This window comes from Epinephelus moara, chromosome 24 (assembly GCF_006386435.1).
Source record: "Epinephelus moara isolate mb chromosome 24, YSFRI_EMoa_1.0, whole genome shotgun sequence".
Taxonomy (NCBI): Eukaryota; Metazoa; Chordata; class Actinopteri; order Perciformes; family Serranidae; genus Epinephelus; species Epinephelus moara.
The window spans coordinates 32,027,125-32,045,015 of NC_065529.1; the positions used below are offsets into that span (position 1 = coordinate 32,027,125).

Here is a 17,891-nt window from a genome sequence, read left to right on the forward strand (position 1 = left end):
TATTTGCAGGGGACTAGTATTACCTGGGGACCTAAAGTTATTTGTAATAATTGCAGAGGTCGTCTATCTTGATCCTGTGTGAATCTGCCACGTCCATACTCGTCAAGTAAGAACATTAACATATTGTGCCAAACACAGAGGTCAAGCGATAATAATAGTCTCATGCAAACCGGCATCTCAGTGACTTGGGGTCATATTCAGGTTTTTAGTTTTCTCCAAGTCTCTTTTCTGCCTCTCTCACGGTTAAAAATTATGGAGGATGCAGTGGCAATTATGACCTCTGCCAAGGAGGTTATGTTTTTGCCCGTGTTGGTATGTTTGTCTGTTTGTCTGCAAAATAACTCTAAAAGTTCTCAATAGATTTTGATGAAATTTTCAGGAAACAATGGGACAAGGAACAAATGATAAAATTTTGGTGGTGATTGGTTGAAGTGAAGTGTATAAAATAATAACATTGAGGGAAATCCAAGCTGCTTGGCGGAGGTCTGCGCTCTCCGAGTGCTCTAGTTAATGAAAGTTTTTACAGCATTTTGGGTGCAGGCGTCTCATCTGGCTCCACAGTATGGACACCTGTTCACAGAAAGAGACAGATCAAATCCATCCAAAACGCAGAATCTCAAAAGATGGCAAAAAGGATGGCATGTGCCCGGAGCTGCCCCCTGAAAGTTGACGATTGGAATCATCAACTGGAGACCTCTCAGTCACCGAGACTCTTCAAACTGAACAATCCTTTTTTCTCCACATGTTTTGGTCCCCAGATTTAGCTGCAGAGTGAGCTCTCTTCTCGCTGTCACACTGCTCTCTGGTACAGGCAGCTGCAGACCCAGACCCAGGATGAGTCTGAGTAAGACGGAGGCAGCTGCCCAGAGGAAGAGAGGCTTTGCCTAGTTGGGCTCCAAGATAACATTATCTTCTGCTTAGAAGTGGTGAATTTACAGCTCACAGCAACTTAATACGATACAGTCTCTGGCTTTTGTTTGACATCTAGTGTCGGCAAAAATGTTGCAATTTTCTGATCTGTCGTCAACATAGTTAGCATAAATTATGGAGTTAGATTTGTGTCTTTATTACATGCGAGAAAATAAATATGAGAAAAAAAAAATGTTTGAAAGAAAAAAAATATTTGAGAGAAAAAGTTTTCACACTGATAGCAAAAAATAATAATATTTGAGACTAAAAAAAGTTTTGCGAGAAAGTATTTTGTCATAGAATATAAAAAAAATAATTTGAGATTTAAAAAAATGATTTCCGAGAAAAGAAAAAAAAACTCTCTCTCAAAAAACTTTTTTTACTCTCAAATATTATTTTTTTGCTATCAGTGTAAAAACATTTTCTCTCAAAAAAAAATTGTTTCTCTCAAAACATTTTTCTTCTCTCTCTCAAAACCTAAGTCTTTGCTCTCGTGTCAGGATGTTGCTTTCGCTGCGAAAATAATGTCATGGGCGGGGCCACGTTCCTATTGGCCAGTCTCAATCAAAATGACAGCTGGGTGAGGATCGTCTTGAGAGTCGAATTCAACTGAATCATTCATCCACCATGGTGGATTCACCGGCATAGATGCGCTGCATTATTTGGGAGCGGAGACTCCAATGTTTGGGTAAGGTGATGACACAGATGATAAATGATTCAGTTGAATTCGAGTCCCAAGACGATCCTCACCCAGCTGTCAATTCGATCATTTTTCTTCTCTCATATCATTTATTTTCTCGCATGTAATAAAGACACAAATCTAACTCCATATAAATTAGCTTGCCCTGAACCCTGAATATCCTGATATACAATATTCATATTGAACAGCCAAATCCAATTTGATTAACATTATTCTGACTTGGAGACAGCTGAATGTGTGTGGCAGGATCAGTTCTGTTTCTTTAACCTGAATTTATTCAAAAAACAAACAAACAAAAAAAAAAACTGTGTACATCATATCTGGGGGATAATGTCAGTAAATTCAAGTAAATTACAGATTTTGCTTATCCGGCCGCACAAAACACAGACATGGGGGTTATTTCTACATCACATCAGGTCCCCTGGTAATATTAGTCCTCTGTGAACAGGGGTAAGTATTCTCATAACACAGTGAACAAAATGAGTAAAATAGGCATATTCTGAACCTTCACTGAACAATTTGAATTGCAAATTATGTAAGTAATCATACTAGGAGTACTTGGACTCTGATAAAATGATAAATCGCAAGTGTTTCAGTGTTTTTATCTTATTTGTCATATTTGTTGAATGACCTCTGTTTCTGATGGTTACAGTTTTGTTTGTATGTGTTTGTCTCACTCTGGCATCAGTCCAGGACAGGCTTTGTGTACATGTAGTCTCAGTGCACACGCTGGACGGACATGACCAGGTGGGCCAGACTCTGGACTGCAGGGATAGCTACTGAAGAAATGTGCAATAGAAAAATAGGAATAAAAAGATAAAGAAGTAAAATACGAGAAAAATTATATTATCTAATATGACTGCCATTATGTACTGCGTAGTAAATCATATACATGCCAAGATCCGGAGTCCCAAAAATTTTAAAGAATATTTCTCAACAACAACAGGAATGCACAATAATGTGTAACCTGGGAAGACACCATGAGAGATTAGCTCACATCAGGAGACTCAAGAGTCAGGACAGTTGTCAGGCAAAGAATTATTAACAACTAGCTACCAAAGAATCTGTTCTACCAAATATACACACATCAGTAATGGAGAAAAACCTTCAAACACTCAGTGGAGGGTTTGGAAGGTTAGCAAGTGAGGTTATAAGTCAAGCCACAGACTGACAAAAAGCTTCTGAATTTAGCCTGTAAAGAACTGGGGAGATTTAGACCCACTATGTATAGAACTGAACATGTATGTGCATGTGTGTGTGAGAGAGACAGCGAAGAGGGAAACTATGCAGAGAAAGGAAGCATGGGAGGTGTGATGTGTCTGTACATAGCTGACATGCATCCCTGCAAGTAGAGTACACATTTATAATTAGCAGCGCAATAGATGTCGAGACGGCATAGCTGGCATAGATACAGAACATAAATACACACGTGCTCAGTACCAGCGATACATGATGACACTGGCATATGTGTGTGTATGTGCACTCCGCTCCTGACATTAATATACATTAAAATAAAACATGCAGGACTGATGGAAGGAGAAACAGGGAAATATATATTTCACTTGTCTGCAATGTCAAAAATATTTTCGAAACAATATCTCCTTCCAACTAATGACTGCCTTTATGAACTTCAATTCATTAACCATCGAATATGTTACTCCTCATACAGAATATGGTTTGTAAGCACATCTGTAGACATGAGCCACATTTCTGCACGTTAAAAAAGTTATACATTTCTCTTAAAATAAACGACATGATCACAAACTCAACACAAGTGACTAAAATAACTTTTTTAGAACATTATCTCTATTTCATCTATAGTTGACACCAAATTAGGTTCTTTCTTGGAAACTGACGGATGAAAGCGGCCAGTTAATGTGCACTAAATTGAATACAAAACTGTTTTTCTTCTCACTATGTCGTACTCTGACATGCACATAAATCAATTAAAGGTCCTAAGAAACGGTGTCGAGATTATAGCTCCTTCTGTGGTTTGACATCTTTCTGCTTGAAACAAGATAGTGACACTGAGAGGGACTTTGTTTGAGATTCCCCCAGACTGACGAGAGACATTAGCCTTCACTGTGTTGTCAACCCCATTTACAGAGTAAGAGAGGCATGTTTATAGCTCATGCATGTGTAGTCCGACATACAGTTTGACCCTGTATCGTTGGAGAGAACTGCTAATGATGATTCCAATGTCTTATCATCTTATCAATGTTTTATCGTCTTTAAAACATCGTAAAATAGGGAAGACGCAGCCAAGGTGACATCTTCATATTCCTTGTTTTACCCAAGGAATAGTCGATGTTTAATCTAAATGTATTCATTTAACTATGTGTGATAAGCACAAGCCTCTCATCCATGAGTAGATGCACACTTCCTTCTGTGTGGTGATACAGTTGGTGGTTGAAGTTTGTCAGACAGAAAATAACTCCTATATCAAACTGCTCACATGAAGGTCTGTGGATTAACTTGTGTAACAAGGTCATGATTTCGAGAAAGAGACACTGTGTTGAGATTTTCAAAAGGAAAAATATGTATTTTTGATTTGGGGGTGATCTGTCCCTTTAATCCCACATCACCTCAGCCAAGCATTTTGAGGTTTCTAACTTTTATTTCCTGTTAGATGTTTTCTTGGGGCGACCGTTTCCTTACCTGCTGTGAGGGTCCAAGGACAGAAGGATGTCATGTGTTGTGAAGCCCTCTGAGGCAAAATTGTCATTTGTTGGGCTTTATAAAGAAAATTGAATAGAAATTGATATGACAGAGAAAAATGTAATGGTGTATTAAGGGCCATTGTGGGTAAAAAAAAAAAAAAAAAAAATCAATACATAAAAAATACAGAGCCTGGGGAGACCAGGGTTTGTGTCCCATGTGAGTCAACCTTGGCCTAGTCTGACTCACCAGATGTAGACTGTGGCTATAAGCCTGCCACTGGCTGACTATTTGGGCCAGCATTCTCCCTTCCTTCCGCTATCTGGATGTTACTGTTTCCAAATCCCCTTTGCCTCTGCGCTAACAACTTACAGACTGAAAATGGCAAGTTTTGAGAAAGATTTGGATCGTGCATTAAGGCATGCCTGCTTTGTTCTTTCCTTGAATTGTTGTGAAGGTCTACAATAAATAAATCAACTTGTGAATGCATCTTGAAAAAACCCAGACTCTGTCTCTCAGGACTCTCATGCCTGATGCTGATCTGTTTTCTGGCAAAGCCAGTCGCAGTTGCTTTGTCACATCTCTTGAAACATCACCAGTCAAACAATACCTGAATACAATCCTTTTTGCACCGGGGGTCTAAACTTGGACCATCCTGACTCCCCGCCCTATCAGCAAACTTTCTGTTGCTACTGTCAACAAAGAGAGAGGGTCTTTCTTGTTAGCACAAGCTAACACAGCAGCAGCGCTAACATCCAACAATGAACACGTAAATGGTCCTGTGTGTGTGTGTATTCCCCCTGACACTATTTGGCAAGGGCACTGTCATTGTATCCTAGGCTAAGCACCACCCCAGACAATTGTGATTGGTTTAGAGAAACAAAAACAAGCCACAGTGTTTTTCTCCCCTATAGCAGAATGGTAATATGGTGATTCTAGTCCTTTCCAAGCACTGACACAGCACTGTGGAGATAGATCTGGCTCTAAGAGACTAACCTGAGTTTATTATTTTTAGACATAGTCAATGTATTAAAACTAAACATATTTTTTAGTTTTTAGGGTGTATATAGCTACTGAATGCACGCTGTGTACATAAACTTCAACAGACGAGCTGAATAGGCCCGTTCTTGTGATCATCATATTTTGATGTAGGGACAATGTCCACCTGATGGCCAGGTATCGTCTTGGACGTTGGCAACTTTCATTTTGGAGCTATTTTTAAACCACAACAGGATGTCTTGATTGACACTGTCATTCAACATCTCAATATTTGCTGGGATTCCCTTTTTACCAGTGGTGTCTGTGGTGTGATGAGGTTTATTCCAACCTTGAAAACTGAAGCGGTCCCTTGACAACAAAAACAAGAAACTTCTTGTTCTTGTGACTTCAATTTTGGAGTTTTTTCTTGCAGATTTATGACTTTTAACCTCAGAAAATATCTATTTCTTTAATAAATTTGTTCTTTAATCTTGGATATTGTGTGGTTTTGTTTCAGAGTATTACCCCCCCTCCCTGACCTAGTTTTTTAATTTTTATTTTTACCTACAATGGTCCTAATGTGCCACCATAGAGAAAAGCATGAAATTCCAATATTTGTTGGACTGGAACCATGGAACATTTCGCTATGATAAAAGGCCCAAACATTAATCAATTATCAAGATTTTTGTTAGTCCATAAACAGCTCAATCAACTCTTGTTTTTGCAGTATTTTCCATCCATGTGACCGCTGCTAGTTTTAGTGACAAAGGTAAAGTTGTAGTTTTGATGGGGCGGGGTGGCTGAATCATATTCTGTCATCAGTTTTCATTTAATAGAACTGGTTAATACTCCCCCGAGCGTAAGCTAACAAAGAAGAAAAGGGTGGGACTTTGATATAAGAAAACATTAGAACTGAATGTTTTGACAACATAGCAACACACAAAACAAAAATCATTTTCGATTCCATGGGACCTTGAAATAAACGGAGGAAAATAGATGGAGAGAGGAAAATGGAAATATACAACCAGTCAGGGACAGTGGTCAGCAAGGGTCAAGTGTGCATGATTTGAAATATGAAATGAATAACACTTTTTGAAATGACGCTCTGACTCTCCTTCACATATTCCCTGTGTGTTTCTCCCTCTCAGTCTCACAGGAGGGTGTGCACTTTGCTAATGAAAAAGCAGCCTTAATACGTTTTCCCCGAGTCCATCTGGTAATAATTGTAGCATGTAGCAACCGTAGCTGTGTTTGGATAAAGCTCTGACATACATGGGGCCCTCTGACGTTCGAGTGTTTGTGTGCATGTGTTCGTGTGGGGGTGAGAAGGAGAGAGCGGGAGAGAGAAAGGAGAAAAAGAGCATGTGACTGCTGAGAGCCTGCGTTAGAGTGTGTGTTTGTGTGCGTGCGCATACATGCTCGTACTTGTGTTTTTTCCAAGCTGCTGGGTGATGAGCCAACATAACTAAATCAACTTTATCATCAGCACACTGTTTTACGTAGAGAGGCACAGAGCAGAGAGGGGCTGAGCGTGGGTGGTTGGGTAACCTCTGCTCCTTCGGGGCATTAGCATGACTCAAGGTGATGATTAGTGGCATCTGATGGCGCACACACTGCTATCAAACAGCCAAACATACAGATCTGGAGTAACACAAGTGTACATACTTCACTGTGTACTGGAATCGGGCCAAGAAGAGGACCGTGTCAAGACCTACGATTGTAATCAAGATGCAGATTATCTTAAAAATGTTACTTGGGAGTCCCGTATGGTTCAAATGTAGGGCATCGTCTTGTAAAAAGATTTCACTAGTAATTGGCGGACAGATTGCACTAAAACTAAATCCCCATGTATACGATACTCCCAACTGTAAATGTGTCTTGAGCAACACACTGATCTCATGATAAGTTGCCCTGGATATCTGGAGAATCGGTAAAAAACTAATTGGGGGCCCCTGCGGACCCCATGAGCCCTGGACCTGGAAACTTCCAGGAAAGTCTTATATTATTAAGAATTGAGGTAATTTTACAATGATTTCATTTCAAAACATGACAGTGAGAGGATGATGTTGCAGGTTACACCCTCAACGGTGTTATTGCATAACTTAAACGATATTAAAACTATAATAAAACACAATATGAATCTTCTCTGTGTTACCCAGTTCTGTACTGAACTATAGTACAAAATTAAACCAATTACAGATCTACTACTTGTTATGTGTCAACTACATCCTGTCATACAATTATTTGAAAAAGGTTTTACTAAATAATGCCGCGTTTGACACACATTTTACAATTGTATGTATATCACTTCGTAGGAGCAGCTGTCATTTCATTCAAATGAGACTAATAAAAAAATCACAAGATCACAAGTGACACATTCTTCTCTAAGTTCAATGCAAACGACTTTATCTTGTGACTTACTGGCAGCGCACAGTTGGAGTAGGTGGAAGGGAGTGGAGCACGAACGCTGCAGAAAGACCCTTTGTGCTGAGTGTGTCACATATCCTCTGTATGGGGCATTCACATTTAGACAGATTAATGTGTCCGGGAACAAGCGCATACACCAGGCAAATGGCACCGCTTACTGAAAATGATGATAAGGATATACAATATGAAGAATGGGCTTCCTATGGTGGCACTGGGAAAATACAGTCATTACACATACATTTTCTCAGTGTTACAAATCTGATGTATTAAGTGGTTTATTCCAAGTAACCTCTGAAGTCATTAACAAAGTAGATCACCATATTTTTTTTTCTCACCTGTCTCTCAGGGCTTCTGTAAAAACCTGATCTACCTATGACTTCAATAACAATTAATGTGAGTAACTGCAGAGCTGCTAAATACTATTTTACTTTAAATCATTTAGATCAATGCAAGTATCTTTAATGAGCCAAGCTTTCAGTCAGAGGACCTCCATCAGGGTAACAATCAGCACATGAGCACAATTCCTTTACTTGATATTGAAATCTACTGTTGTGTAGAGAGGACTACACACTCTGCTTTTGAACTACATCTCCCATCTGAGCAGGAGTGTTGCAGTACAGGTGTTATTGATTGCTTTGATGAATCACATAAAGACTGTTCATTGTGCTCATGTGCTGATTGTTACCCTGATGAAGGTCCTCTGACCGAAGCTTGGTTCATGAAAGATACTTGCATTGATCCAAGTGTGCAGATACTCTTTTCTACACAAGTTTGACACATGGTTTTCTGGCACCTTGGCATATTCTCATCTGGTCATTTCCATAACCTTATCCTGAACAGGTTGCTAGAATATCGCAGGGCTGACACATAGAGACAGACAACTAACTCACGCTCACATTCACACCTACAGGCAATTTAGAGTCACCAGTTAACCTGCATGTCTTTGGACTGTGGGAGGAAGCTGGAGTACCTGGAGAAAACCCACGCTGACACGGGGAGAGAACATGCGAACTCCGCACAGAAGGGCTCACCCACCCTGGGTTCGAAACAGGAACCGTCTTGCTATCAGGTGACAGTGCTAACCACTGCACCTTTTTGCCACCCTAAAAATAAAACAATGAATGCTCATTTAGACCTATTAGCTGATAGGCTAATTTAGACTTAATAGACTGTGTTACCTTCATTATAAGACTCAAATGTGTCCTGCACCGCCAGAGATTTATTTATTTATTTTTTTGTCAAAAACGGCTCTTTTGATAACAAAGGTTTTTGACCCTGCACTAGAGCATGACATGTGTGTTGAAGCAAAGGCACAACATCCTCACCATATAATGATCACAGTGTAAAGATATGGATGGCCCTTTGATATTGTGCTAATAATATAACAGGGCTATAACAACACTTAGACTTTGAATGGAGAAAATCCATCTCCTTTGTCCTCTGTCCTCTGACATAATAAGGCTTAGCCTGCCCCCTTCATGTGTATGTATGAGTGTGAATGGGTGAATATATACAGTGTTTTATATAACTTAATCTGCCAAGCCAAAGACAGTGGGTGGGTGCGTCAGAGGAGAGGTACAACATCCTGTACAGACACTGATTTCCTCTCAGGCTCTTTTGAGTGGTTTGCGTGTGTTGATTTGTCCGACCCAGCCCTCCACAGGGAGGTTACACTCAGGAAAGGCTAATCAGCCAACACAACACCCTGTTCTGACATGCCAACACGGAGCTGCACCTTGACACAGATGGCTGGTTTAACATTTGTTTTGATGCTCTGTACAATGTTCAGTTCACTACATTTAACTAAACACATAACTTGTCGAAAGTGATGTGAAGAAATTTTGTGACTGAGGAAGTCAGGTATCCGTTCAGACATGTGGCCGTCTAAAGCCCCGTTTTAACGAAACACTTTCGGTATGGTACCTTTGGAACCAAAAGTAACCCTTCAGACATGGTACCAAGACCCTAAGTCCATTTATAATTATCGATATATAATTTTTTTTTTTCCAAATTTGCACACCCATTCAGGGTTTTCCCTGGGTTTTTTCGAGACTAAGGTGGCAAAGGCCTGTGGCGGGGGGCATCTTGACAGCTGTACTTTTAGATACTGCCCCCCCCCCCTCTATTAAATATGAAAGGAGGCCCCCACATGCTTGAGCTTTACACTGCTGACTTGTATAATCAGAACAGACATGTCCTGTGATTTTCAGCCTTCCATGATTATATTTACCCTTTACAGCAGGCACATCCTGACAGCTGAGAATATTACTGTCAGGTATTGTCCCCCCTCTATTAAATATGAAAGGAGGCTGAAAATCACAGGACATGTCTGTTCTGATGATACAAGTTAGCAGTCCTGAAATGTGTGTTTCTCTTCTATACACATTCTACATCTCGGAGGCGACGTCTTTCCACATAGGGGCTTCCTTCGCCTTTCAAATGGGGCAGAGCTCAAACAGTAGGAGAGAGACAGCCCGAGTGGGAACCGGGATCTGACACAACACCGGAGGGAGACGCAGGTCCGTGGAGCTGTGCACCTGACGAAAAGACAAGCGGGTCACACCGAATGCACTTGGGTTATGAGCAAGCATGACGCGCGTCTACACTGAAAGTAATGGGTTTGTGCGCGCAAAAGACACTACATCTGAACGTCCCCCATGCAAACACACATGCTTTAACCAAGGCGGCGGCCAGAATCACCCAGGCAGCCCGCCTTTGTCTTAGATAGGCAGGGAGAACCCTGCCATTGATGTGCCTGTTATCAATGGCCCTGCTCGCAATTCGGTTGGATGGATGTACGCGTGGGACATCTATACCACAGCTCCATCTCCCGATCACAAGTGTGTAGACGTTGGCTCCAAATGAAGAAGATGACAGCACACATATCAGGAATATTTTGTGTATATTTTTATATACAGTCTATGGTTTATACTGAGCAAAGTGTTTCTATGTACTGCAAATGGCCACAATTTGAGCCTGCCATCAAAGCCTCTTCCTGTCACTGCCGTCCTAATCTCTTTCCAAGAATTGTGTGTATGTGGAGTGTCAAGACGATGAATTGCACAAAGGGGGATTACAGCATACACTTTCTTACTGTCTCTAATCAAAGGAATTCATTGTGTTACACTCAGTTATACACATAAAAAAGTGACAACTAAAAAAAAAACCCTCTTACTGTCATACCTTTCCTCACTGGCCGAATACTCAGTGTATTGGGCATTACTGTCGGATTTTTAAACAAGTCCTACAAATGAAACAACTATTGGCAGGATGACATCATTTCTCAGTGACTTATAAATCGCCAGAGAGTCATAATTACTGCAGCTGGAGGGCTTTGTCACTTGAGTGTAAACATATTGTTGTGGGGCATTTACTGAAACGACAGTGTCACTTTTCTTGGGAGGTCTCGCATTGTCTGTTTCTGGAAAAACAATTGCTGCCGGTAAGACGGCTTCAGACGCAGTTAGACAATCTGACGCGCACTTTGTTTGAAGTATACCGAGGCTTTACACTCTATGGAGTGACAGTTACAATTACTACAGTATACGAGGGAAAGTGGCCATACCAAATTGTAGAGTACAGATCATATCATGAATATTTAAAATGGTTTGTCATGTTTGACTTTTCTCACCGCAAACACGAATGGCCTCGTAGAACTGAGGATACAGCACGATGCATACTGAAAATAAATGTTTGAAAAACATTCAAATACATGTAACTAATTTGCCAGACGCCAGATTCATAGTACATTTTCCACCCTGCCATGTTCCTACCAGAGTCTGAAATCCCTATCGAGCTGATCTCACAAAGAAGCCATTCACACTGATATACACACACACACACAGTCAGTCTAAACTTTTACCGAACTTGAACTCCCCCAAAACCCTGCGGTGACCGCATAAAAAGTAGTTCTCAGGTTACAAACTTGCCCAAAATAGGCCATAAGTACATAGTACTGCTATCTGGTGACGTAGATTATAGTTTAGAATGGTTACATACACTTGAACATACAAAAACACACACACACACACACACACACACACGGCCTGTAATGAATTCAGTACCGTGCTTTAGGGAAAGAGGAGAGCATTGTAAAAATAACTTAATAAGCATAGAAAGTCATTTAAATCCACTGTAATCCATGCACGTACATTTTGCAATACATGCCCAGTTCTACTGTGCTCCTAATCAGTCATTACACTGACGCAGTTTAAACATCACAGACCTGCATTACGTCTAACTTCTAAACAAAGGATACAGGAAAAACCTCCTAAAAGCAACGGGTCAGTAAGTAAGCCACTGGAAGCGATAATCATCTTCCAATGATGACTCATAGCTGTATACAATCCAAACATGTACACATAAAAAAAGGTATCCCACAAGGACCCTTTAAACCCCTAATTTTTACAGAGAGTATTATCATTATTTCGGGCCAGTACTTTTTAAAATATGGGTCAAGATCCGAAACGAGCCACAGGCCTGTTTCTAGTGGGTACCCGCATGAAATAAGTAATAATATGCTTTCAAGAGCGGGAGAAGAACTTCTGTCCCTTCCTGGAATAGGGGAAAAAAAAAAACTTTAAGGGACGTCCTCCAAGTGCAGTAGTTTTTGGAATAGCTAATCTGTGTACAGGAAACAGGCGCTAAGACTTCTGGCGCTAGTGGGCTGAGCAATCAAAACAATCTCTCCATCTTCTGATTGAGGAGAAAGGGAGCTACGCCAGACTCTTCAACACACTTCATCAAGCGAGAGGAAGGGGGAAATAGAGAGGGGAGGAACAATCGCAACAGATAGAGAGAACGATAGGGGATGAGGTAAAGCTTGAAAGCAGGAGAGGGAAAGAGGGATATATAAAGATATATTTTCATCCTAACTAGCTCCTATTGTCGTTCTCTATCTCATTTTCCATTCTTCCTCCTCCTCACCTTTTTTCCCTCGACTGTTTCTCTTATCTATCCTCCTTTCTCCCTCCTTTCCCTCTTGCGTCCTTGCTTTCTTCTTCTCCCCTCCTCCATCTGTGTGTTATGAGTAGGAGTTGGGGAGAAAGTACGTGGGATTTTCCCACAGCTCGGCAAGATCAGACCCAACCCCACACACACACACACACACACNCACACACACACACACACTCATTTTCTGTCTCTCCCTCCACTCCCTCTGTCTCATGTCAGAGGGGAGTCTTGAGGAAAACCACCCATATTCCACCACCAAGTATTCTGGATGTTTGTTGGAACTTTCTGCCGCTCGTTGTTCCATAGACATCAACTGTGTGCTGCTATGGCAACAGATTAATTAGAACAAGGTTAAGGGACAAAAATATCTCTGCCTTTGAATTAAAACAGTCTAGCTCCTATTAAAACATTTAATTTGAGAAATCCTACTAATGAAATTCTTACAAAAGGCTTTAGTTTCCACATGAGGACACAGATGTTTTGCAACTGTATAAAGAGTTTTGTATGTATTTCCCAGGGTCATAAAACTCCATGGTGAGCTCCATCTTGCCATCCATTTTCTGTCCCTTATTCAGGTTCAGGTCTACGGAAGAACTCCCAGAGGTTTTTCTCCCCAGCCATGAGGTCTGACTGCTCCTTAGGCATTCCAAGGCAAGACGGGATATTGAAACCCTTTAACGCACAATCCAGATGTAATACTTTGTCCTACCCTCACGATCCAAGATACTTAAAAGCCTTTACCTGGGGTAGCAACTTGAAGGGCTGGGAGAAAGTGGCTACCCCAGGGCCCAGTTGTTCAAAAGTAATCAGATCGTATTTCGGCTATTGGATAGAATGAAGTCTTGAAAATGGGTTGTTCAAAAGAAAAAAGGACTCCGATGTTGGGGTTTTGATCTGGATCAAACTTTTAGTATGTGTTCTTTAAAACTTTTGGTAGGATTGGGATACCTTTGATCAAAAAAAAAAACAGGATTAGTCTGATCCTAGCAGGAGGGCGGATTTCAGGAATAAAATGTAACAAAACTTTAAACTGTTCAAGATATATATGCACAATATTGGATTTTCTGCCGATATCTATTATGCCAATATGTAACAACTTATTTGGACAATAACCGATACTGATATTAATTTATCCACCTTTTTCCCTACCTAATTTTAGTGATCATCAAGTCTCAGCTTTAGTGGAATTAACATCATATGCATGCATACTCTTATCGTGATGGCCCACCTGCAGATGGAGACATGTAATTTAATACTTTCGGCATATGTAATATTCATTCATTGTGTGAAATAAGAAAAAGCATGCTGGCCGATTCCAATAGTTCATTTTAAAGCCAATATCGACCAAATAGCTGTCAAAATCAAATAAAAACTTTTTAAAGTTATAATCTCAAATATCTCTGTTTCGTTCACTAGCTGGATCAGGGTGATCCAATCCAATGTTGATTTCAAAAAACGTCACAAAAGTAAGATGGACCTTCTGATCCTGGACAGCAAAACAAGGGATTTCCAAATCTCGATAATTCTTTCTGATCCAGATTAATTTTTTTGAACTTAGCTCAGGTGAAGATTTCCACCATTCTAACCATCATTTTCGGAATTTGGCTGTTTGAGACTTGGAGTTGGACTCTTTACTTGGTTTCACACCATCCCTGCAAAAAACAGATGTAATCCAGAAATGAACAAAGGGGAAAGATACTCTATATTCCTAAGCTTTGCCGAGAGATTTTGTCCATGAAAATCACAAACACCTTGGTGAAGTACAGTGCCTACTCAGGATATGCTTGTCTTATTGCCTAGAAAAGAACACAGCTCTAGTGCTGGGTATCGGTACACGAACGAATAACCCACTTCCAAGTAGTAGTGAAACTTTTCCATTCAAACAATTCTTGCATTCAACACTTAAAGACCGAAGCAAGGCATCCTTTGGTTGCTAGGAAATGACATTGCTGTTCCACTTAAGCTTTTGGTCCAGCCACTACTACACGGAAACAGCATATGAACTGCTAAACTTTAGTCCACAACTGAAATACACACCATAGGGAAAGGGAAAATTAATTTTAGGACCTTGCCAGTGGTAGGTTTTTCCCTTTGATAAAGTACAAACTTGATGTCACAAATAAAAGTCTGCCGCTTCTCTAAAGAAACAAAGAAGCGCAAATCATGTTGCAGCTGTCAAAAGAAAAAACTGGACACTGTTGGGAAACTCTGAGGTATGTAACACTCATTTCATTACAGATAAGTGAGCCTTTTCAAGCTAATGCTTGCTAGCCAACAGTCTACAGAGAGAGAGAGAAGCATTTGTATTTGTGTGCACTGTGTATCTGTCTTGCCATTATTATCCTTAAAAATTGCTAAACGTATCAGTAATAAAATGAGTTCCAAGGACCCTGGAGTTTCCCGACATTCTTTCTTTTGACCGCTGCAATCCATGATTTGTGCTGGTTTATCACTTTAAGAAGCAGTAGACTTTTATTTCTGACATCAAGTTTCTATCTTGTCGAAGGGAACAACCTACCATTGAGCAACAAAGTCCTAAAACTAATCTTGCCATGTCCTAGTGTGTGTATTTCAGTTCAGGAGGACTAAACTTAACAGAAACACTAGACTGGAAGTCTAAGTGGAACAATTGTCCTTTCCTAGCAACCAAAAGACGCCTTCAAACAAGCTATTGTACCCAGATCTGGAAAAAAATGAGTATTTGTATGGTTTTGCTCACAGTCAATCACTGCAAGTGTTGTATGATTTACTGATGTGTGTGATTGGCCCACTAGCGAAGCAGTTACAAACCATACGGTCAGTGATGTGGTGAAGTCGAGCACAGTGTCTTTGACTGAGTTGACACTTCAACGTGCCAAGATGCCACCAAAACATTCTAAAGTATGTCTTTACTATGCTCCTGTGGCATCTGGTGGCATTTTTAACAACTGAATGCTTCCAACCACAATCGGTTTCAAATGAAGTAGACAAAAAAAGGTATCAAATGAAGTACTCTATTGGTATCAGTATCACTCTAACAGTGCGTTCACACCAAACGCGATGGACACGATGTCATCGCCCATAACGCGAGTATCGCATCGCTTGATCACAAATGTCACCTTTTTGATCATCGCTTCATCGCTTCAATCGCGATGACGCAACCCTCCTCCCGCAATTTTCTTCACCTCCCGCTATTTTCTCGTCAACCATGGCTGAGTTAACTACCGTAGCTGCTCTTTATCTGTTGTGGACATCTGATTTGGATCGGAGACCCAAACGCCGCCGTGTCTGGGTTCACAATATCCTCCAGAAACGCACACAGCTGGGTGAATATCATCACCTCCTGCAAGAGCTGCGTCTGGATGACGGTCGTTTCCAGCGGTACTTCAGGCTGACGCTGGCCCAGTTTGAGGACCTGTTGGCCCGTATCGGTGCGAGGATCTCCCGCCTGGACACCAACTACAGGCGCTCCATCCCAGCTGCGGAGCGCCTGTCCATCTGTCTCCGGTTAGTTGCTTATAATTTCTTTATGAAAATGAACGCTGATTGGATGTCGCGGCACAGCGTCACGCGATGTCGCTTGAAAAGTTCAAATTTTTCAACTTCAAGCGACACACGCGATGAGGCGATGGACGCGTCATCGCTTCATCGCGTCGCTCGTATCACCTGAAACGCGTCGCCCGAAGCGACATCGCCTGTCATTGCGTCATTTACATTGATTTTGAATGGAGACTTGTGGCGTTCATCGCGTCCATCGCGTTTGGTGTGAACGCACAGTAAGGATACTAGTATTGATACTGGTATCGTAATTTTTTCAACAATACCCAGGCCCTGCTCAGCTCTCACTCAAAAACCAGATGCTGCCTGTACCCCCTACAACACAAACCAGAGAACACCATCATAAGCCCTCCAAACAACATCCACATAATCCATGTAGACTAGACGGGCAAACTTCACTCAGAAAGATTTCCTACGAAGGCACAGCAGTCTGATACTCCAATAATCTGAGCACAGCCTGTGCTCCTTTTTAAAAAATGGGAACCCACAACATCCAGAGCTTTCAGCATTTCAGGGCAAATTTCATCCACTCCTGGCGCCTTGCCTCTGCAGTGCTTTTTATGATAATTAGTTAACTCTGCCAGAAAGATGGGCAAAGCTTCCCCCGAGTCATCTCCTTCTCTCATGTCAAGTGTGTCAGGTCAGCAGCTTCAGGGAGGGGACCCTAATTTCCCTATTACGGACAAGATTGCTCGTGCCTCAAAACACCAAATAACTCACCATCGAATATATAAAGATGTAAGATACATATCCAGGAATATGATTTTCTCTCGTAAATCTGGTTTGAAAGAAAATCCATGCACATGTTGACACTGCAGTGCAGCCTGTGTATCAGAGTGCAGCTGGTCTTGCGTGCCTGCCTGTACCTGTTTGTGGAGGTGTATATGTGAGTGTGATTCACCTCTGCAGCCTGTGTCTCCTGGTGCAACAGCGTCAGCCCCGTCAGGTCCTCCAGGAATGAGTGTGAAGAATTAAAAACCTTGGACAGGAAGTTGAAACCTTCCCGCTCGTAATGGTCCAGGACCTTGACAAAAAAACAAACAAAACAAACAACAACATGAACAAAGAACAATTTTCAGGCAATTTCCAAGGAAAAGTGTCTGTTGATACGGTAACAATACATCTATTCTGACTTAATAGTAAAAGTTCACATTGAGTACCACATTGGGAAGTCTGCTTTTCAACTCTCCTTCTTTAATTCATGTGTAAACAACAGTTGAGCACATCCCTTTTGTAATGATGTGAAACATACAGAGTACTTAACAAAATTGACAGAAAGAGAGAAAAATATGTAAGGCTGCAACTTACGATTATTTTCATTATCAATTAAATTATTATTATTCTTTGTTTAGGTTAAAATGCTATTAATAAGCTGATGCCACTCTAAAATGTAAGTGAATTCCACCAGAGATAAAAACTCATAATTGTACCATTCTCATATGGTTCTAAGAAAACTCAGACCAATTATTGCATTCAGATAACAAGACTAGTCTCGCCACCAGACAATCAGAGATCTCTGCCTTCTGATAGTCTGGGGACACTCCTTTCTAAAGTGTGTTTAACACATCGGCGAAAACAGCCGGCAACAAAGCAACGCCTCTTGCATTTTTGAAAAGGACACGCCCTCCCGGAAATGTGCGCTCCCCCTTTTCTCGTCCGCAAGGACACAAACACACAGAGAGCTTGAAAATGGATGCCGAGAGATTTAACTCCGTTTTATCAAACATGT

At 41.0% G+C, this 17,891-nt stretch overlaps 2 protein-coding genes across 3 annotated transcripts in view; one reads left to right on the forward strand and one right to left on the reverse strand.

Moving 5' to 3' along the window:
* atg7 (ATG7 autophagy related 7 homolog (S. cerevisiae)) overlaps positions 1–17,891 on the reverse strand; it is a 121,082-nt gene that overhangs the window by 33,357 nt on the left and 69,834 nt on the right. The window contains exon 18 of the mRNA XM_050039375.1: positions 17,064–17,186. Within this exon, the coding sequence (XP_049895332.1) occupies positions 17,064–17,186 (123 nt within the window). The remainder of the gene's footprint in view (positions 1–17,063; positions 17,187–17,891) is intronic.
* The window catches only part of LOC126386795 (putative nuclease HARBI1), a 133,732-nt gene continuing 128,523 nt past the window's right edge, over positions 12,683–17,891 (forward strand). For both annotated transcript variants that reach the window (XM_050039377.1, XM_050039378.1), the window contains exon 1: positions 12,683–12,692. The gene's annotated coding sequence lies outside the window, so the exon portion shown is untranslated. The remainder of the gene's footprint in view (positions 12,693–17,891) is intronic.